Source organism: Pleurodeles waltl, chromosome 2_2 (genome assembly GCF_031143425.1).
Source record: "Pleurodeles waltl isolate 20211129_DDA chromosome 2_2, aPleWal1.hap1.20221129, whole genome shotgun sequence".
Lineage (NCBI taxonomy): Eukaryota > Metazoa > Chordata > Amphibia > Caudata > Salamandridae > Pleurodeles > Pleurodeles waltl.
In genome coordinates, this window is record NC_090439.1 from 1,061,756,593 (window position 1) to 1,061,772,980 (window position 16,388).

The following is a 16,388-nucleotide window of genomic DNA, read 5'->3' on the forward strand; positions in this document are numbered from 1 at the left end:
AAATTCATATTGGTGTGGTCGAACATGATGGTTGAGTACCAGTTTTTAAGTGATTTACTTTAAAGTATATCAAAAGTAATGGACTCCTATGTAGGTATTTGGAAGTGCGAGCTAGCCAGAAATGGAGTGCTGAGCAGAGGCACTAGAACATAAGATATATTTTTAAGAATATTAACAGAGGCAGAGGGTGGTGTGATGAGGAGATAATGTTCTGTGCTGAGGTGTGTCTTCCATTCTGCCTGAAAAGTAGGAGGATGGGTACCTAATGAGTAAAGGCATATTTTTAAGTGAAGTAGTGGGTTTTCGTTACTCCTGAAGTCGAAGTTAACAGGTGCTTTACACATGAGGAAAATAATATTTTGTGAAGAGGTGCATCTTCCTTTCTTCCAGAAGAGCAGGGGGTGGGTACCTCAAGGGTGAGGGCATAATATTTTGTGAAGTTGTGGCTCTTCCATTTCTCCTAAAGAGGAGGTTGGTGGCTACCTTACAGGTGAGAAGGAAATTTTCTGTGAAGATGTGGATAATCTGTTCCTTCTGTATGTTAAGAAGATGTGTAAGTCAAGAATGAGGGGATAATGTTTTGTGAGGTGGTGGCTCTTCCATTTCTCCTGAAGAGTAGAAGGGTGGGCCCATAATGGGTGAGAAAATATTACACTGTGAAGAAATGGTCTTCCATTCTTCCTGAGGACGTGGAGTGTGGCGAGCTAAGGGAGATACAATAATGTTCTGTCAAGAGAGTGTGTTCTCTCCCTCTGAAATAACACAACAGGGGGTACTATAGAGTGATGGGTGAATACTTTTGATGAGATGTGTCTTATGTTCCTCTTCAATAGCATGAGGGCAGGTACTTACGCTGTGAGGCTATAGAAAGGATATGTCTTTTATTTCTCCCCTTTCTCCAGATTTAAGGTGTACGATGTTCAAGATAGGACGTCCATCCTGAAAGGCCTTCCTTTCTTACATTCAGACAAAGAAAACACATTGCCTCTAGCGATATCACTGTGTAATACAAATATACCAGGCCTGAAAGTATGGAATTTTAAAATGCATCAGCAGTCAGGATCATTGACTCAGTGCAATACCAAGAGACCCCTTGGAAATAAAAACTAAATAATATAAATGTAAGTCATCTTCCACAGCTTAGACTCTGAATGTAGAAATCTCTCCCATTACAATGCGACAATTCCCATGTCTTTGTCATTTCAGGAATGAACTCAAAGTGGATTTCTTCAGGAATGTCCATGCAAAACTACGATAAACTGCAGTAAAGATGCAAGTTAAGAGGTCTGCCTGTACCTGCATGAATCAATGCAAGTAAACTGTGCAAGTCTATAAACAGGTTGCCTCTTGAGCAAATTATAGATTTGTGTAAGGTTTGTGGCCTGATCAAAGGTACTCATGCAACACTGTGATACCTACCTTAACGTATTATGTACTTAAGAAAAATGTAAAATGCATGCTTCAGTCTCTGATACCTCCTCTTGCAGCAAAAGACAGCACCTTCATTTAGTTGATGTGAGTTATTTTAGGAAATATACATAGAGTTCAGGTAGGAGTAGCTAGGACTAAAGCCTGGTACCCCTGTGTTACCTTTAGCATCCCAGGGCGTTGCCCTTGCTACCCCTGGTCTTAGGGTCATGAAGACATAGACAGTTAACAGGACAGCGAGAGTCATGGTCACATTAATGTAGCGTCAGTTCCTTATCCCTCTACTAACTCAGAATTAAAGAGTTGTAGAGGGGCAAGGCATGGTCCTCAGAACTCAACTGAAGCACAATGTCACTATTGCTCTGGCATTTTAGTCAATTAATGTTGATGGGACATTATTTTGACGAAAGGGGCCAAGATCTTAATGGAACCTTTTTTAATTATCCCTACATTTGTTGGTTCTCCTAGTGCAAATTCTGAATGTATGTATGATCCTGCATTGTCACGAGGATGCTCGGCCAGTGTCTATGGCTTCCCTTACATCTGCAAGGAGTATGCGATACAGAGACACTTCCTTGGCTGGATGTGTTCAATATCTATCAGATATGAGCTGCCCATTTTACTAAGTATCTCAGGCTGTAAGTCTGCATAAAAGACATGTTGCCATTTCTCCTGCAGGTATGTTATTCACACAGACAATTACTTGCAATGTCAGTTTAGTGGCATATATTCAACTGTTCAAATGCAATGACAATCTCAATACAAGCTGACAGCCTTGAAGTTCACCTTCGTGAAGTATATGCCATGTATTTCAGACAGAAGCAAAAGTTGCCCTTGCTTGAGAGCGTGTATTGACTGCATTTGGAGATGTTACTCTGACAGCCATCCAGCCATGCTAACAGTAAATCAGACACCGAAGGTGAGTATACCAAAATCTGCTCAACTATCATCAGCCGCGTTCACACATTTTAGAGGCAGATCTTTCCAAAGTCTGGAATTCATCACCACTGCACCTTTACTGTAAAACTGACAAGATGAAGATTAAAAGTGCACTGAAGAACCCACCATCCATATAAGGATTGATAACTACTGAACGGATCCTTGAATTATCTCTCCGCCCCTCTTCCGCAGGAGGTGTCCCACTGCCGGAGCCAGGCCCCTGCAAGCCCAAGATCTCTATTTCCTGAAACTTTTTTTCTTTTTTAAATTTAACCCCTTCCTTTCTTTACAGACATAAAATGCCCCTTCCATTTAGGAAGTCCTATTCTTCCCCTGTCTTCACTTTTGGGTGTTGCTCTGTCTCTTCTTTGCTTTCCTTTCGGGGAGCCCTGCTCATTGTGGCTCAGTCCCAGTTTTAGGAGGACACTGCTATGCAGTCTCTCCTTTATGGACAAAGTCCTCTACTGTGCAGAGGTAGTCTCCGGGAGTTAGTAAGTATTGCCCCTTTTTACCACACTTCCAATTTGCAGTGCTTACCTTCATATGAGCTGCGAGAATAGAAAGGCAGCTTGGTTCTGGGATTCCTCTGTTCATCCAGTTTTCTGTGATGTCACTTCGCTCGAAGAAGGATTTGCATCCTAAATTTTCAGGTAAGGGCCTGGTTCTTTGTTGTGCTGCTATGTGTCTTTTCTCAGGATAAGAGAACAAAGCCCCACTCATTATTGCAAACACTCTTAGAAAAAATGGCACAGGGGCTCCACAGAACACACCTTTCCCATCCTGGAGGTCTTAACCATAAGAATTAACATTTCCTTAAAGACTCCCCTATCGGTGGAGAATGCTTTTAAAGGGGTAGAAGAATAGAATCAACTACTCAGTATAAGTGCAATCCTGCTCACCCATCGGACTCTCAGTATTCATCACTGTTCAGTTTCTTTGTTCTACACCAAGTAGGAGGTCACCTTTCCTCAATTCCTGGGTTCATAATGTTTCAGTACAATGGGTATTTGACATTATAAGTAAAGGACATCCCATAATTCCTTTCTGGTAGTTCATCTCCTTATTTCAGTCTGACTCCACGCCCATAGGATGCTTTGAAACAGACTGTCAGGGTTTTGAGAACCTCATCCAGAAGGATGCAATTTCTCCAGTGTGAGGAGTTTACTCAGTACTATTTTTGGTCCCCAAACCATCAGGGGCATACAGGCCACAGGTATGTGGATATGTAAAGACAACATTTTTGGAAGGAGGAAAATCTGCAGAAAATCATTCCTGCTATTTCTCAAAGAGTCACAACTTCAGCCAACTCAATGGCTGAATTTTAATTGAAAGCCTCTGAGATTCATCTCTTGAATCCTTTGAAGAGGTTTTCCTTCCTCCCCATGTGACTCAGAAGTTACAGTCTCACCTCCAGAATCATCATCTGCCTGCCTGTCGCTTCAGGTTCAGGGGACATGGCAACATCAGCTTTTTTCATTCCTTGGTGAGATTCCACATGACCCCTCTGGTTCAGCGCATAATTCTTTATTAGTCACCACCGAAAGACTCAAACTCCTCTGTAAAATGCCATCTCTCATCTTCAGTGGGGGCTCCTCTCCGGCAACCTCTCAAGAGGAACAGATCAAGCACCCCCTGCACCTTCAATGCGAACTATGCAGGACAATCTCATGAGCTTGGGGGGGGGGGGGGGGGGACTCATCGTCACGCAAGGTCTGTGCTCCCAGAGCCAAGCAGCTCATTCAACGGGCTAGAGAGAAGAACTGCAAGCTACATTTACATTACATTTTGGGCCCTCTATAACAGGACGTGTCAAAAACTTACTCCTGTAAAATGACTCCTATGTTTGGACAAACTTTAGACTTTCATGAGGTTTTCAAATATTTTCAGGGGTAATTTCCATATTAGCAAATTCCATTTGCAAGGTTGAGTTCCTCAAGTCGTAATTCCATGAGTCAGGGTTGGGAATGTACTATTGCGTTAAAATGTTTTGCACACGTAATTTGCATACGGTGTACAAAACTCTTCATGGATGTAGCTTAATGTGGTAGATTGACGAGCTCGGAGTAGTCTAATCATGAGTAAATTAGTGCAGTGATGCTGTGAAGAAGAGCTGGTGGACACTGTGACAGTTTAGTAGTTTACATATTATCTAGATGTCATCTTCAAAAATGAGGATTGAATGTGCTTGGAGACTCAATAAAGTAACACTTTCATTCAAATAAAGTGTAAACATTAGGACTTACAGGTTCTCCGCCTTCCCCCTTGTCGCCTTTTTCACCAGGTAGCCCAGGTTCTCCCTGCAAAACAGAAAACAACAGTTTGTCAGGATCCTTGCAGAGAAATATAAATTAGTAGGACCTGGGTGCATTCTTCTGACTGCTGACCAATTCCTTACTGCAGTGCGTGGCTAGAGCTCCCATGCAGAGGGCTAGGTGATGTAACAACTGCAGTGGTGCAAACATGGAGGAAATGCACTATTTCCACATGGGGAGGATGACAAGGCATCCGGGATTTGCTGGGACAGTCCCATTTTTTCACCGGCTGTCCTGGCAGATGCTGGCAAATTTGGCTTATGTCCCATTTTTTAGAGGGGTTCAACTAAAAAACGTGAAAGGGTAGATGTTCTAAAGATGTGCTGGTTAGCAGCTGTTATAAGCAAGCAATTTAATTAACAGGTATGATGCTCGTTTCAAAAACTACATTTTATTACTTTTCATAATGCCTCTTCTGTGTTCCTATGTTGATGAGAGCTGTCATTCTGAGCTGCTATTTTGATGTAAACATGTAGTCCTTCTTCACTTTTTGCAAAATGTCCCGGTTTTTGGTTCTCAAGTTCTATTCACCTTGCTCATTGGACAAAAGGAATTTGCTGCAACATAAAGGTTTTTCTACCTTGGTAGGGTGTGAGAAAAGTGACTGTGACGCAGCCAGGGAGGAGGAGCGTCACCCCCGCCAGCGGCAGGAGCTGCAAACCTTTAAAAATAAAACGAGAATAAACAATGTTTATTATTGTTTTATTTTTAAAGGGCGGGGCCACGGGTGACGGGCACTGAGGGAGGTGCACAGAGCACTCCCCTCAGTGCGCATGTATGTTTGGCCTTCTGTCTCGGGCTAGCAAAACACACATGCACCCAAGGGCTCTCTCCAACCTGGCATTGTATTGCCAGGTTGGAGAGAGAAAGCCCAGGCTCCCAGTCTTCTTTGAGCAGCGTCATGATTGGCCGCCGGTCAGGCTGGGTGCCTGGAGTGTGGGGAAGAGCAGCGGTGCAGGGGCGAGGTTCAGGTAAGTTTTTTTTTTTCCCCAACACTTTTCCCAGTCGCCAGCCACGACTGGACACAGCTGAAAAATGTTTTCTTAGAAATCGTAAAACTAGTGCAAACTGTAATATTTCGGTACTATTTGGTAATAGTAAATAAAGTTTCAGCTTTTGTATTTTAGAGGTGCAGAAAGCTGCATTCGCCCAGTTAACCATTATACAAACGTATTTGAATATCTGATAGGTCACCCAGAGATTTTGTGATTTTGGACTCGGGTTCCTTTTCCACTGCTGGAACCTTCTGTCTGCTGACCCAGGCCCCGGCAGGGTATTCCCTGTGTTTCAATAGTTAGAAGTTTCCTCCACCACAACTCTTTTAACAGAGAAAAGGACAGTGAATGTGATTTGAATGTCCTTCTGTAAGGTTAACCCTGACCGGTCGCATCCGTGCTTGTGCTATCTGGAGTGTGGAATAGGTTTCCCCGCCCCTTAGCGTTGCCTGTGTGTGTGTTGTTGCCACCACAATGCTGTGGGGCTGCTGGTCCACATCAAAAGTCTCTCCTAAAATAATGTTTCCAACCTTTGGATCTATTGAAAGCGAGAGAGGGGATGTGTTTCTTCATTTTAAAAGTAATACACATTTGGGAATACAACTTGCAAGGGTGAAACAGGATCAATATAACCTAACTGTAATTGAGTTTTTTTCGGTGAATAAAACGTGTAATGCATACATTTTTATTCACTTCCTCGGAAAAAAAACAAAAAAGCAATCTATTAGAGGTTGGGCCCAGAGGACACCTTTTAGAAGAATGTATTTAGCGTGTGTGGGGCCCGTTCACCGGGCTCCCCTGGGCACAGCTCGGGTCCAGCTCCTATTGTTGGCTGGTCGCAGCTCTCGGTCGGTGTTTGTGGTTGAGGGTGATGGGCACCTGCAGTCGGTTTTGTGGACTGAGACATTATTTCCATCGCCAGGCTTTCACCTCAGACAAGAGAGGGGGGAGCAGGGAGGGAAAGAAGCTCATGCCTGAGGCAGCCCACCTTGACTTGGGTGGGCGGGGGGAGGGGGGGCTTGGTTGTGTTTCCTTGATGAGGTGCTTGGGGCACGCAGTGTGTTCAGAGCAGCTGCACAGGGGTGGATGCTTTCTTCTGTGGTGAGGTCACTTTGTTTACATTATGGGGGTGGTGGGTTTAGCTGCCAACATTTGTATTTGACTTTGTGAAGTCTGTCATCTTTGCAAAATTTTTAAAAAAGAAGTTTGTGAAGGCACGATCTGCTCAACTTCAGGCCCTCCTGGAATGGACCCCGACCTTTTGGACCTGCGTTAGGCACCATTGTTTCACTGGCTCGGCCTGCACCTGATTAGTGAATAAGGGGGTTCCCTGAAAAGGAAAAAGGCCCTCACTTTGAACCATTCTTTTCGGACATTCATAGGCCTCTGTGGCATGAGTGGGCAAAGTGAGCAGGTACAACTGACCTTAGAAGTGTTGACAAGGGCAGTGGTGGGCTTAAGAGGATGCTCTCCTCTTCAGAATACTTTTAACATTGTCGAATGGTGGTTTTAAAAGCAACATTTCTGAAACAATTTTCCGCAAAAGCGAAATGTCTCCCCAGCATTTCCGAAGGAGCACTCGCAAATGAATAATAAAACAAAACTTCCTGCTTGCTGCTGAGGTTGGTTTCCCAAGGGGTGTTGACTGTGAAGGGGAATTCAACTGAGCCTTCCCCTCTTTCATCCACTCTCTCTTCCCCCATTGTTTTTCTCTGATTTCTTTTTTCCCCTTCCCGTTTGTTCTGTTTTTGACCTGTTCCTACTTTTTTCATATTCTTTGCCTTTCATTACTCATTCTTTCTAACTTTCTTCTTTCCTCTCTCTCTCTCTTCCAGAGTTTTTCTCACCTCTTTACTTTAAATTTTTTCATGTTTGCCTCTCCCTTACTCTGGCTGCTGCATCCCACCTCTCTTGAACACCCTCCTCTCATACAGTCATACAGTGTTCTTATTTCTATTTTATCTCCGTCGCCACTGTGCTTTACTGAGTTCCTTTGCAAGCTCTCGGCCGCCTTCTCTCTCCTCGATCAAATGCATTTCCATGAAGACCTATTTACGAGCTTCTCTCTGCGAAGTCGCTGAAGCACTTGTTAAACTTCTAGCATGGCCTAGCCTGCCAGTCCATTGGGCCCACTGGGGGGCCACGGCTGTAGCGCCCAAGGGGGTGGTTCACAGAACCACTGCACTAAGCGCAGTCGAGTAACAAAACTTGAGCGCCCCCCCCCCCCGCAAAGTGCCTAGCCCTGCAGCAATTCAGGGGCCTTTCGCCCCTGCACAGTGGACTGTGCTAAGGTCTCCCCCCTCCTCCCGGAGAGCTTGTCCCCCCTCCTTAACACCCCTCCTCAACTGCACCGCGGGGACTGCGGGGGCCTTTGTTACACCACTGTACTAAAAGATCCATTTTACACAATCCACCAAAGCAGACTACATAAACCGACTGGGAAATATAAGAACCAATAAACCTTTTAAATAACGGCTGCTGCTCAGTTTATTATACTGAAGGTTGTAACCCAAAGTGTTTCAATGACATCCAAAACAAAGGGTCTGTTTCAGAGCCAGCAAAATGACAGAAGATCTAATTTAATTGTTCTAAAATGTTACAGTGGCACACCATTAAAGTTTGAGCTTGTGACAACGGATGCTGAAGATTAATTCGCAAGAATTTCAAACTAAGGGCCAGATGTAGCAAAGTATTTGCACATCGCAAACGGCGAAAATCGCCGTTTGCGAGGTGCAAATGCCTCTTTGCTATGCAGAAATGCATATTGCGAGTCGGTACCGACTCGCAATATGCATTTCCGACTCGCAAATAGGAAGGGGTGTTCCCTTCCTATTTGCGAGTCTGAGTGGTATGCACTACCATTTGCGACCGCGTACGCGGTCGCAAATGGCATCGCAGTTACCATCCACTTCAAGTGGATGGTAACCCACTCGCAAATTGGAAGGGGCCCCCATGGGACCCCTTCCAGTTTGTGGCTGGACCCACAAATATTTTTTCAGGGCAGGGAGTGGTCCAAGGGACCACTCCCTGCCCTGAAAAAATACCGAAACTAAAGGTTTCGGTTTTTTTTTAACTGCAGCTCGTTTTCCTGTAAGGAAAACGGGCTACACTTAAAAAAAAAAAAAACTGCTTTATTTAAAAGCAGTCACGAACATGGAGGTCTGCTGAGGACAGCAGGCCTCCATGTTTGCGAGTGCCTATACTCGCTATGGGGCAGCAATTTGCGACACACCTCATGAATATTCATGAGGTGGGTCATTGCGACCCCATAGCGAGTTGCAGTCGGTGTCTGAGACACCGTACTGCATACCAACTTGCGAGGTGCAAAGTGCGAGTCGCATGGACTCGCACTTTGCACCTCGCAAATTTTAAATTTGCTACATCTGGCCCTAAGATATTATGAGCGTCGGAACACAAAGATGTAACAGATGAGGCGAGAGGGCGCTTAAACAACTAAAGTTGTATCATCAAATTGAGGAACTTGAAGGATGTTGCATGAAATTGAGGGAATGCCGCCAATACATGCAGAGGCAATCGCTATATATGTTGTTGACCTGTATTGCCATCTAGTGGTTGCTGTATTAAACGCAGCGTGAACTTCTGGAACTTGAAAAACACAAACTATCCGTCAATTTCTACATTGCATTTTCAGATGCATAACCAACGAAAGAAGGAGTTTGTTGATAAATGTCTCGTGTGAAACGGCTAATCCACGAATAAATATAATTATCCTTACATAAATGTGGAGCAAAAGTATTCAACCTCAGTCCAGTCGCGCACTCACCTCAATACCAATCGGATATGATAAGAATAGTTTGCAAGTAAAATGGCAACAGTGAAGAAAAGAAAAAACACAATGTATTAGTGGAGCCCTAAAACCATAAATCAAAGCTTCTAACTTTTACCTGTCTAATGATGTTATTTTAGACCTTCGTTTCTGAGAAAATGAAGTCTGCATGCCTTCTTTCAGGTCGTTCAAGTACAGTTTTTAATGCACTGTTTGGCATGTGTCTATCTTCTGTTGACGTTGCTTTTGTTTCACTTTTAACCTACTGGTGAGTTGCAGGGAACAACTGTACAAGAATTCAAAGCACCACAAATCGCAAAGGTGTTTCATAGGACAGCCTGACATGGTCAGTCAGAGAATCTGCATTAAGTCCAAGATGCGCCCCCTTTTGACTGTTACCATGCTAACGAAGAGGGATGTGTAACCTAGGGCAACGGGCTCTGTGCTTGGAAACAGCATCATAGTGACAGTCCATTATGCAGCAGTATCAGTGTTGCTGGGTGTTCCAGAATCTGGTCCGCCTGAGAAGGTCACTGCTACCTTACAGTAATTACAGGGCTTCGTGCCAGTCAGAGAGAGTGCCAGGCTTATAAAATTAAGTGTCACCGGTTGGTTTAAAATAATTGTTAGCAAGTGGCTCTTTGAAAGCTCTGTACATTACTTACCCGGATGCCAGGCTCTGCTTCAATTACTTCCACCTGGAGAACAAGAAAAACGCATTGAAAGCTCCATAAAACATTGACACGTACATACGAAACGTGTCCTAGTCATTGTGTCATGCACTTTCAAATAAACATTATACTTTATTGTAAGCATATAATTGATAAAAGATAGACTTTTACAGTTCTAACTTCTCCCAAAAAGCTTTTAATGGAGTATCTTTCTTGGCTTTGTCTCTAGTACTTTTTATTTTTAGTTAACCCACATAGGTGTTCTGTTTCCACGTGTTGTATCCATGCCTCCGCCACCCACAGCTTCACTAGTAAAGTCTCACCATCATATTTATTGTGCTACTAAATTCTCTGGTGAGAGTCGGATCTTACCTTTATTGGTTGAAGTGACTTTTCAATCTACTCTCTCGCTGCGGCTCCTCTTGGAATGAAAACGCCTCTGCATGGTTTGCTGTTTTCATGAAGTATCAATGAAACCATTTGCTCCTAAACTTGAGGGGCACAGTCTCATAAAGGGATACATTTGGATGAAATCAACTGAGAGCTCTGTAAGTCTGGCTGCTGTTCTGAGGTTTGCTCTAGTGTTTGTGGTTATGTACGTGTCTGATTGACAGTCATTTGCAAATACAAACTATGGGCCCTATTATGAGTTTGATGGACGGGCGTTCCAGTCCACCAAACTCCTGACACGCGACCTTCCCGCCTGTGCTTTTAAGAGTTTCCTGCTTTCTGGCCTAGTGGGAAACAGGCTACAGCATTCTCTCCGGCTCGTAACTGAGCCAGCGGCAATGCTGTAGCGTGCAGGGTGCACAAGCACCATCGCAATGTTCACTGTCTGCAAAGAAGACAGTGAACACTGCGATTGTGCTTGCCAGGGGGGGCACTGCACTGCCCATGCCAAGTGCATGGTAAGTACAGGCCCCCCGCCTTGGATCCCCCGGACCCATTCTCTGCCAAACTTTCCATGGTGGTGCTACCACCATGAAACCGCTGGCAAAGAAGGGGGCCGTAATCCCCAGGCCAGCACTGCTTGCAGTGCTTCCCTGGTGGATTAGGACTGCCACCAACCTCCAGACCGCCGGGACCTGAGATCCTGGTGAAGCTGGCGGTTCCCAGGCGGCCCGGCCACCAGGGTTTTAATGTGGCGGTTGGACCGCTGCATTGGTGGCATTCCAGACTGCCACCGTGAGTGTGGCAGTCTAGAGACCACCACACTCGTAATCAGGCCCTATGTCTGTTTTCAATCGTGTTACAGCTCCTCCTGTACACTTAGAATAATTAGTTACTGGGTACTCTAACAGTGACACAATGTGTGGCCAAAAGTTTAAAAAATGTGACCCTTTCTATCATCTTGTGTGTTGTTACGAAATCTCAACATACTATTATAGTACCTTAAGCTGTCATTAGCTCTACTGATTGTTAAAGGTCCTCTAACAGAATTATAGGCCCCAGCAGGATGAGGCTTTTAATGACCAGTACAGCCCAAAGCAGAGGGCCTATAACAATTAGAACATTCTATCAGATCAATGCAGAATGCTCCAAATTAAGCCGGATGAAACATTGAAATATTGGTAGAGAAGGTCCATACAAGCCATTGTGGGGCATCTGCCACTCAGATGTCTACAATGGAGGCCCAGCACTGCAATTCCCCCTTTTACAGTGTATATATACTATATACTAGTTATATTGACCATTTGATTTGAAGGATAAAAGAGCCACCAGCCAGCCACAGCACAGAGAAATGGCAGTACTTTTCATCATAAGCTCATATTTGTGTGATGTGGTAGATGGTACATGAGATGTTGATTCTTTTAGCTTGCCTGAGTGGTTGTTGTTACTTACTAACTTGTAGTTGAAAAACAAACATGTCTAGAAGAAGATGTGGACGTGTAGATTAATAGCACAAAAATATTGATAGACAGAATACTGAACATTGTCAACTTTCACCCACAGTCACTAACCTGAGTTAAATCATCATTTATTTGCACACCAGGCCATCCCAGTTTGGAACCAGCCATATGCAAATCAGTTGTGACTCTGCTCTCCATAGGAACAGTCCAGTCCAAGCTGCCAGGCCAGGTCCTCCCTGGACCAGAAACAAGCATTCTGGGACCGGTTTAAGGGGATTACCCCTCATCAGCCAGGCTTGCTTAATCCAGTGGTACAGTGAGCAAGGAACCCACGTCTGGGCATACCCTAGCCACTTACGGCAACTAGAGCAACACAAAAAGACATGGAGATGGAACCAGTGTTGTTCTGACATGTTGGAAGTGATGTGGTCATACTTCTGTGCCCTCTTGATGAACCAAACAGGGATGTGGAAGATGCTCTTCAGTGAAATGAGGGGTATGTCCAGGCACCAACGATTATAGCATCACCATCGTCTAGGGAGTAGGGTATGGGGGCTTACATTGTCATGATGTCCTCAGGGATTAGTGCCAAAAACTACTGCAGTTGAAGAGCAGGTGTTAAAAGGAGAAATGTTTACATTTCTCCTTTCTTTTCCGACTTTGCATGCATGCTGCATTGTGCAACACACATATAATGTAGGAAAAGTTTTAACATGTGTATACGCATAGTATTTTGTACTGGAAGGGTATACTTGCTGTACAACACCTACGCTAGACTCTTGCACACACCCTCACGTTTTGATGTTGAGGTGTGTACATGGTGCTCGGCAGCTAAAATCAGCCCCGGAACTAAAGAGAGAAAAGGAGAGCGCCATAGTTCTGTAAATGTGGCACTCTCCTGTTCTCTCCTTCTCACGCAGCGTAGCACAGCACAGCACAGCATTTTTTGCTGCTACACTGCGCTACGTGCCTATTAAGTAAATCTGGTCCTCAGTATGTCCTTGTTATCCACTGGAATCTGGAGAGATTTCTTTGGACAGGTTCATGCTTGTAGAAAGGACATGCATCCTTTTGAGTTGATGGTGTCAAAGGCTAACACCTCAAGAAGTGAAAGGAAGAAGTGGACACCATTGTCAAGGAGGAGTGGGGCATCATCAATGAGTTGGCTAATTTTTGATTGTCATTCCATTAAAGGATAGATGTGTGATGGGCTGGTTGTTGGCAAGGTTGCCTGGTAATAGTCTGTGTTTTCAGAAGAAGCTATGTGTCGTTTTCGTTCTTCATATCAGATAAGCCTCAATATTCCCATCATAATTTGAAGGCCCTAAGTCTAAGGGTGGGCAATGTCCCTATTTGACATTTTGTCTCAAAATCATCCCATTCTTACTTTGTTTTGTTGCTGCTTACCTTCCCAGGAGCACCGGGTGGACCAACCGGACCAAATTCACCCTGAGAGGCAAAAAACACAATTAAAGAAAATCCAGTAAAACACACATGCACACAAACTATGACAAGTCACTTTTGATTTCCAATGTATTAGTGCTCATTCTATGGCTTTACACTCTTTTCATAGTCATAGAATTCCTTGATTATACATGATATGGTCGCACCTACATATGTGAATTAGCACCATAAGGCTGTTTTAATGTTTTATACACAGAGACAGACATTATTGTACTAAATGTTACAAGTAATAGTTCAAGCTGATGTAGAGGTGAACACCCTAGGCTGAAGCAGAACCACTATATATATATATATATATATATATATGTATATATATATATATATATATACATACACATATATATATATATCAATATAAGGGTTGTGCAATGTAGTGGGATTTTTCATTCAAATATGTTATGTTGTTTTCTACAAAACAATGCACGTTTTGGCAGGGCTGCAAAGTTTAAATTGCAGAAACTACTTCCTTAGGAGGAGGCTCTCGCAAAAAAGATTCTGCTAAAAAATCCTTAGGCAGAAACTTTTTTCTGCCAAGAATTATAACTTGCAAACGAAGTTTTGCAAATGTGAGAGTAATGCGAAGTTTGTAAACTTTGTCAGCAAAATTAAAATGTTATCCACCCCGATCCAATAGTAGGACCAGAGAACATAAGTGTGTGCAGTAGTCTATCTAAAGAGCCTAATAAAGTCAACGTTTACAGAAAAGAAGTCTTGGAAGCTTCATAGAAGCCATAAAGTGTTATTTCCAACTGCAATAACCTAAGCAAGCTAAGCAACAAATCGATTAGTCAAAATCATTATTTGCTGCTGTTTTGAACATAACATCTATTCTGTTGAACTAATGTCAAATTAAACAACTACCCAGCTGTGAAAGGCTCCCAGTGTACTTTCTTAATGCATAGACACAACTGGGCCTAATTCACAGAGCAGTGTCCATGTGCACGCTTAGCTCACTAAGGGCCGCATTTACAAGGCCCGTTGCGGGGGGCAGTGTAGCAAAAGCCTTGCTGCGCCACCCGGCACCACTGGGAAATGGCAGAAATGTGCCTATATCTACAGGATACAGTGCATTCCTGTCCTCTTCTCCTGCCTTGGTGCACAAATTGCTGCCATGTGCCAATGCAGGCCTGTGCTGTGGGGATGATTGTTTTTGTGCAGGAAGAGACACCTTCCTGCACAAAAACAATCACAAGAGGTGTTTTCCTATTTATATGTGTGCTGCAGAATGCAGCACCCATACAAAGAGTTAAAACTTAGGACAAATAAAGATATTTCTCCCCGTTGCGTAACTCTTACACCACCCCTGAGGTGGCATAGGAATCTGACATATTCCCAGACTTGTAAGTCGGGGAATGTGTGAGATTCCTTCGGGTTCCATGAATGTTGCGTGGGAACACCCCATGAAATTCTCATGGAACGCCCCTTTCACACAGTATTATGGGTGAAAGGAGTGTATACTTACAAGGCCTTGAAAAGCCATGTAAAGTAGCTTTGCATGGCCTTGTAAATATGGGGTGGCATACTGCACCACCAGTGAGTCCAAAAAACAATTCTCCAGTGGCGCAGTTATTTTTTCTGTGAATGCATAACTATGTTTGGTATTCTCAAAAGTTGGGTTTGCGCTCCTTATAAATACACTCACACACATATATCTTTGTGTGGGCAAAACCACTCTCAGAGGTGGAAAAGGATGCAGTGGGTTACATAGGGCTGGAATGCCCTCTGAGCTTGCTCATCAAAAAACCTATCGCCCCGCCCACCCTGGAAAATGGCAGACATGCAGTGCTAACGAGGGCTGGAGTGAATTCTGTTCAGGGTGTGAAAGGGAAGGAAACACCCCAAAAATTGGAGGGTATTTAAAGGAGAGTTTTATTGTCGCTGGGAACATACTTCCCCATGCGGAAAGAAAGAAATGCATTTCTAATTGCCATGCACATTTTCACATTAGCAAATGTACATGATAATTTGTACTCCTGCGAAAATTCTAACACCTAGAGACTTGTAAATGATACACCTTTCAAGCATCTTTCTGGACACTTTTCTGAATTCTTGAACCTTTTATAGTGCTTGTGCAGATGTACGATTTTTTTAAACTAACCTATTGGCATTTTTAGCAAGCTGTTGTTGATAGTTCTGAGAGAGTCTGAGCACAATATTTTCACTTAATAATTCAATATTTGGCAGACTTCTACCAAGCACTTTATGCCTCCCAGGGGAGAACCCCATTTTACTGTATTACATTAATATTGTCATTATATACAAATATGTATAGATTTTGTGTTGTTATTGCATCTGGTTTGGAGACCAAGCTGGACCCCTGCTTATGGTGTTCCAACAAAATACATTCACTCTGGGTGTTCATCCTCAAAGCACACAGTTAATAAAGATGGAATTGTTGCTTAAAAGGCACACAACATTGGTGATCAAGAAGGAGAAGCAAAACAGAAAATACAACAAAAGACCTACCTTGTCACCTTTCTCTCCCCGCAATCCGTCATTTCCAGTCTTCCCAGAGTCACCCTGCATACAACAGGGAAAAAGGGAAGAGAGGAGTTTACACAACTTTATTGCATATTACACACATGGGCCTTCTCTTAAAATGTTTTTTGGAATATCTAACGGTTGCAGTTGTGCAGTACTCTTGTACATACTCTTGCAAGCATTTGTGAATTGGCCACAAAATATTTAAAATGGGAATATTCATGGAATATTATAATGCAAGTATTACAAATAGAAAGAGCTGTGTCCTTTTTGCATTTTTATTAATAGGGAGTTGGATGTTTTGGGGGAAAATTTACAAAAGAATGTAGAAGTACTTAAAAGAGTACATTTGTCGTATTACTTCACATACTCAGATGATTTTGTGAATCAGCCCTTAGTCTCAAAAAGGCTCTAAGTTGATTGGGTTTTGAAAATGTGTACATTTGTGCCATTACATGCTG

The 16,388-nt window shown here is 43.4% G+C and overlaps 1 protein-coding gene across 1 annotated transcript in view; it reads right to left on the bottom strand.

Moving 5' to 3' along the window:
* Positions 1–16,388, bottom strand: part of COL22A1 (collagen type XXII alpha 1 chain) — a 900,581-nt gene that overhangs the window by 235,428 nt on the left and 648,765 nt on the right. The window contains exons 31-34 of the mRNA XM_069220797.1: positions 15,913–15,966; positions 13,390–13,431; positions 10,127–10,159; positions 4,611–4,664 (exon numbers count right to left, since the gene is read on the bottom strand). Of these exons, the coding sequence (XP_069076898.1) occupies positions 4,611–4,664; positions 10,127–10,159; positions 13,390–13,431; positions 15,913–15,966 (183 nt within the window). The remainder of the gene's footprint in view (positions 1–4,610; positions 4,665–10,126; positions 10,160–13,389; positions 13,432–15,912; positions 15,967–16,388) is intronic.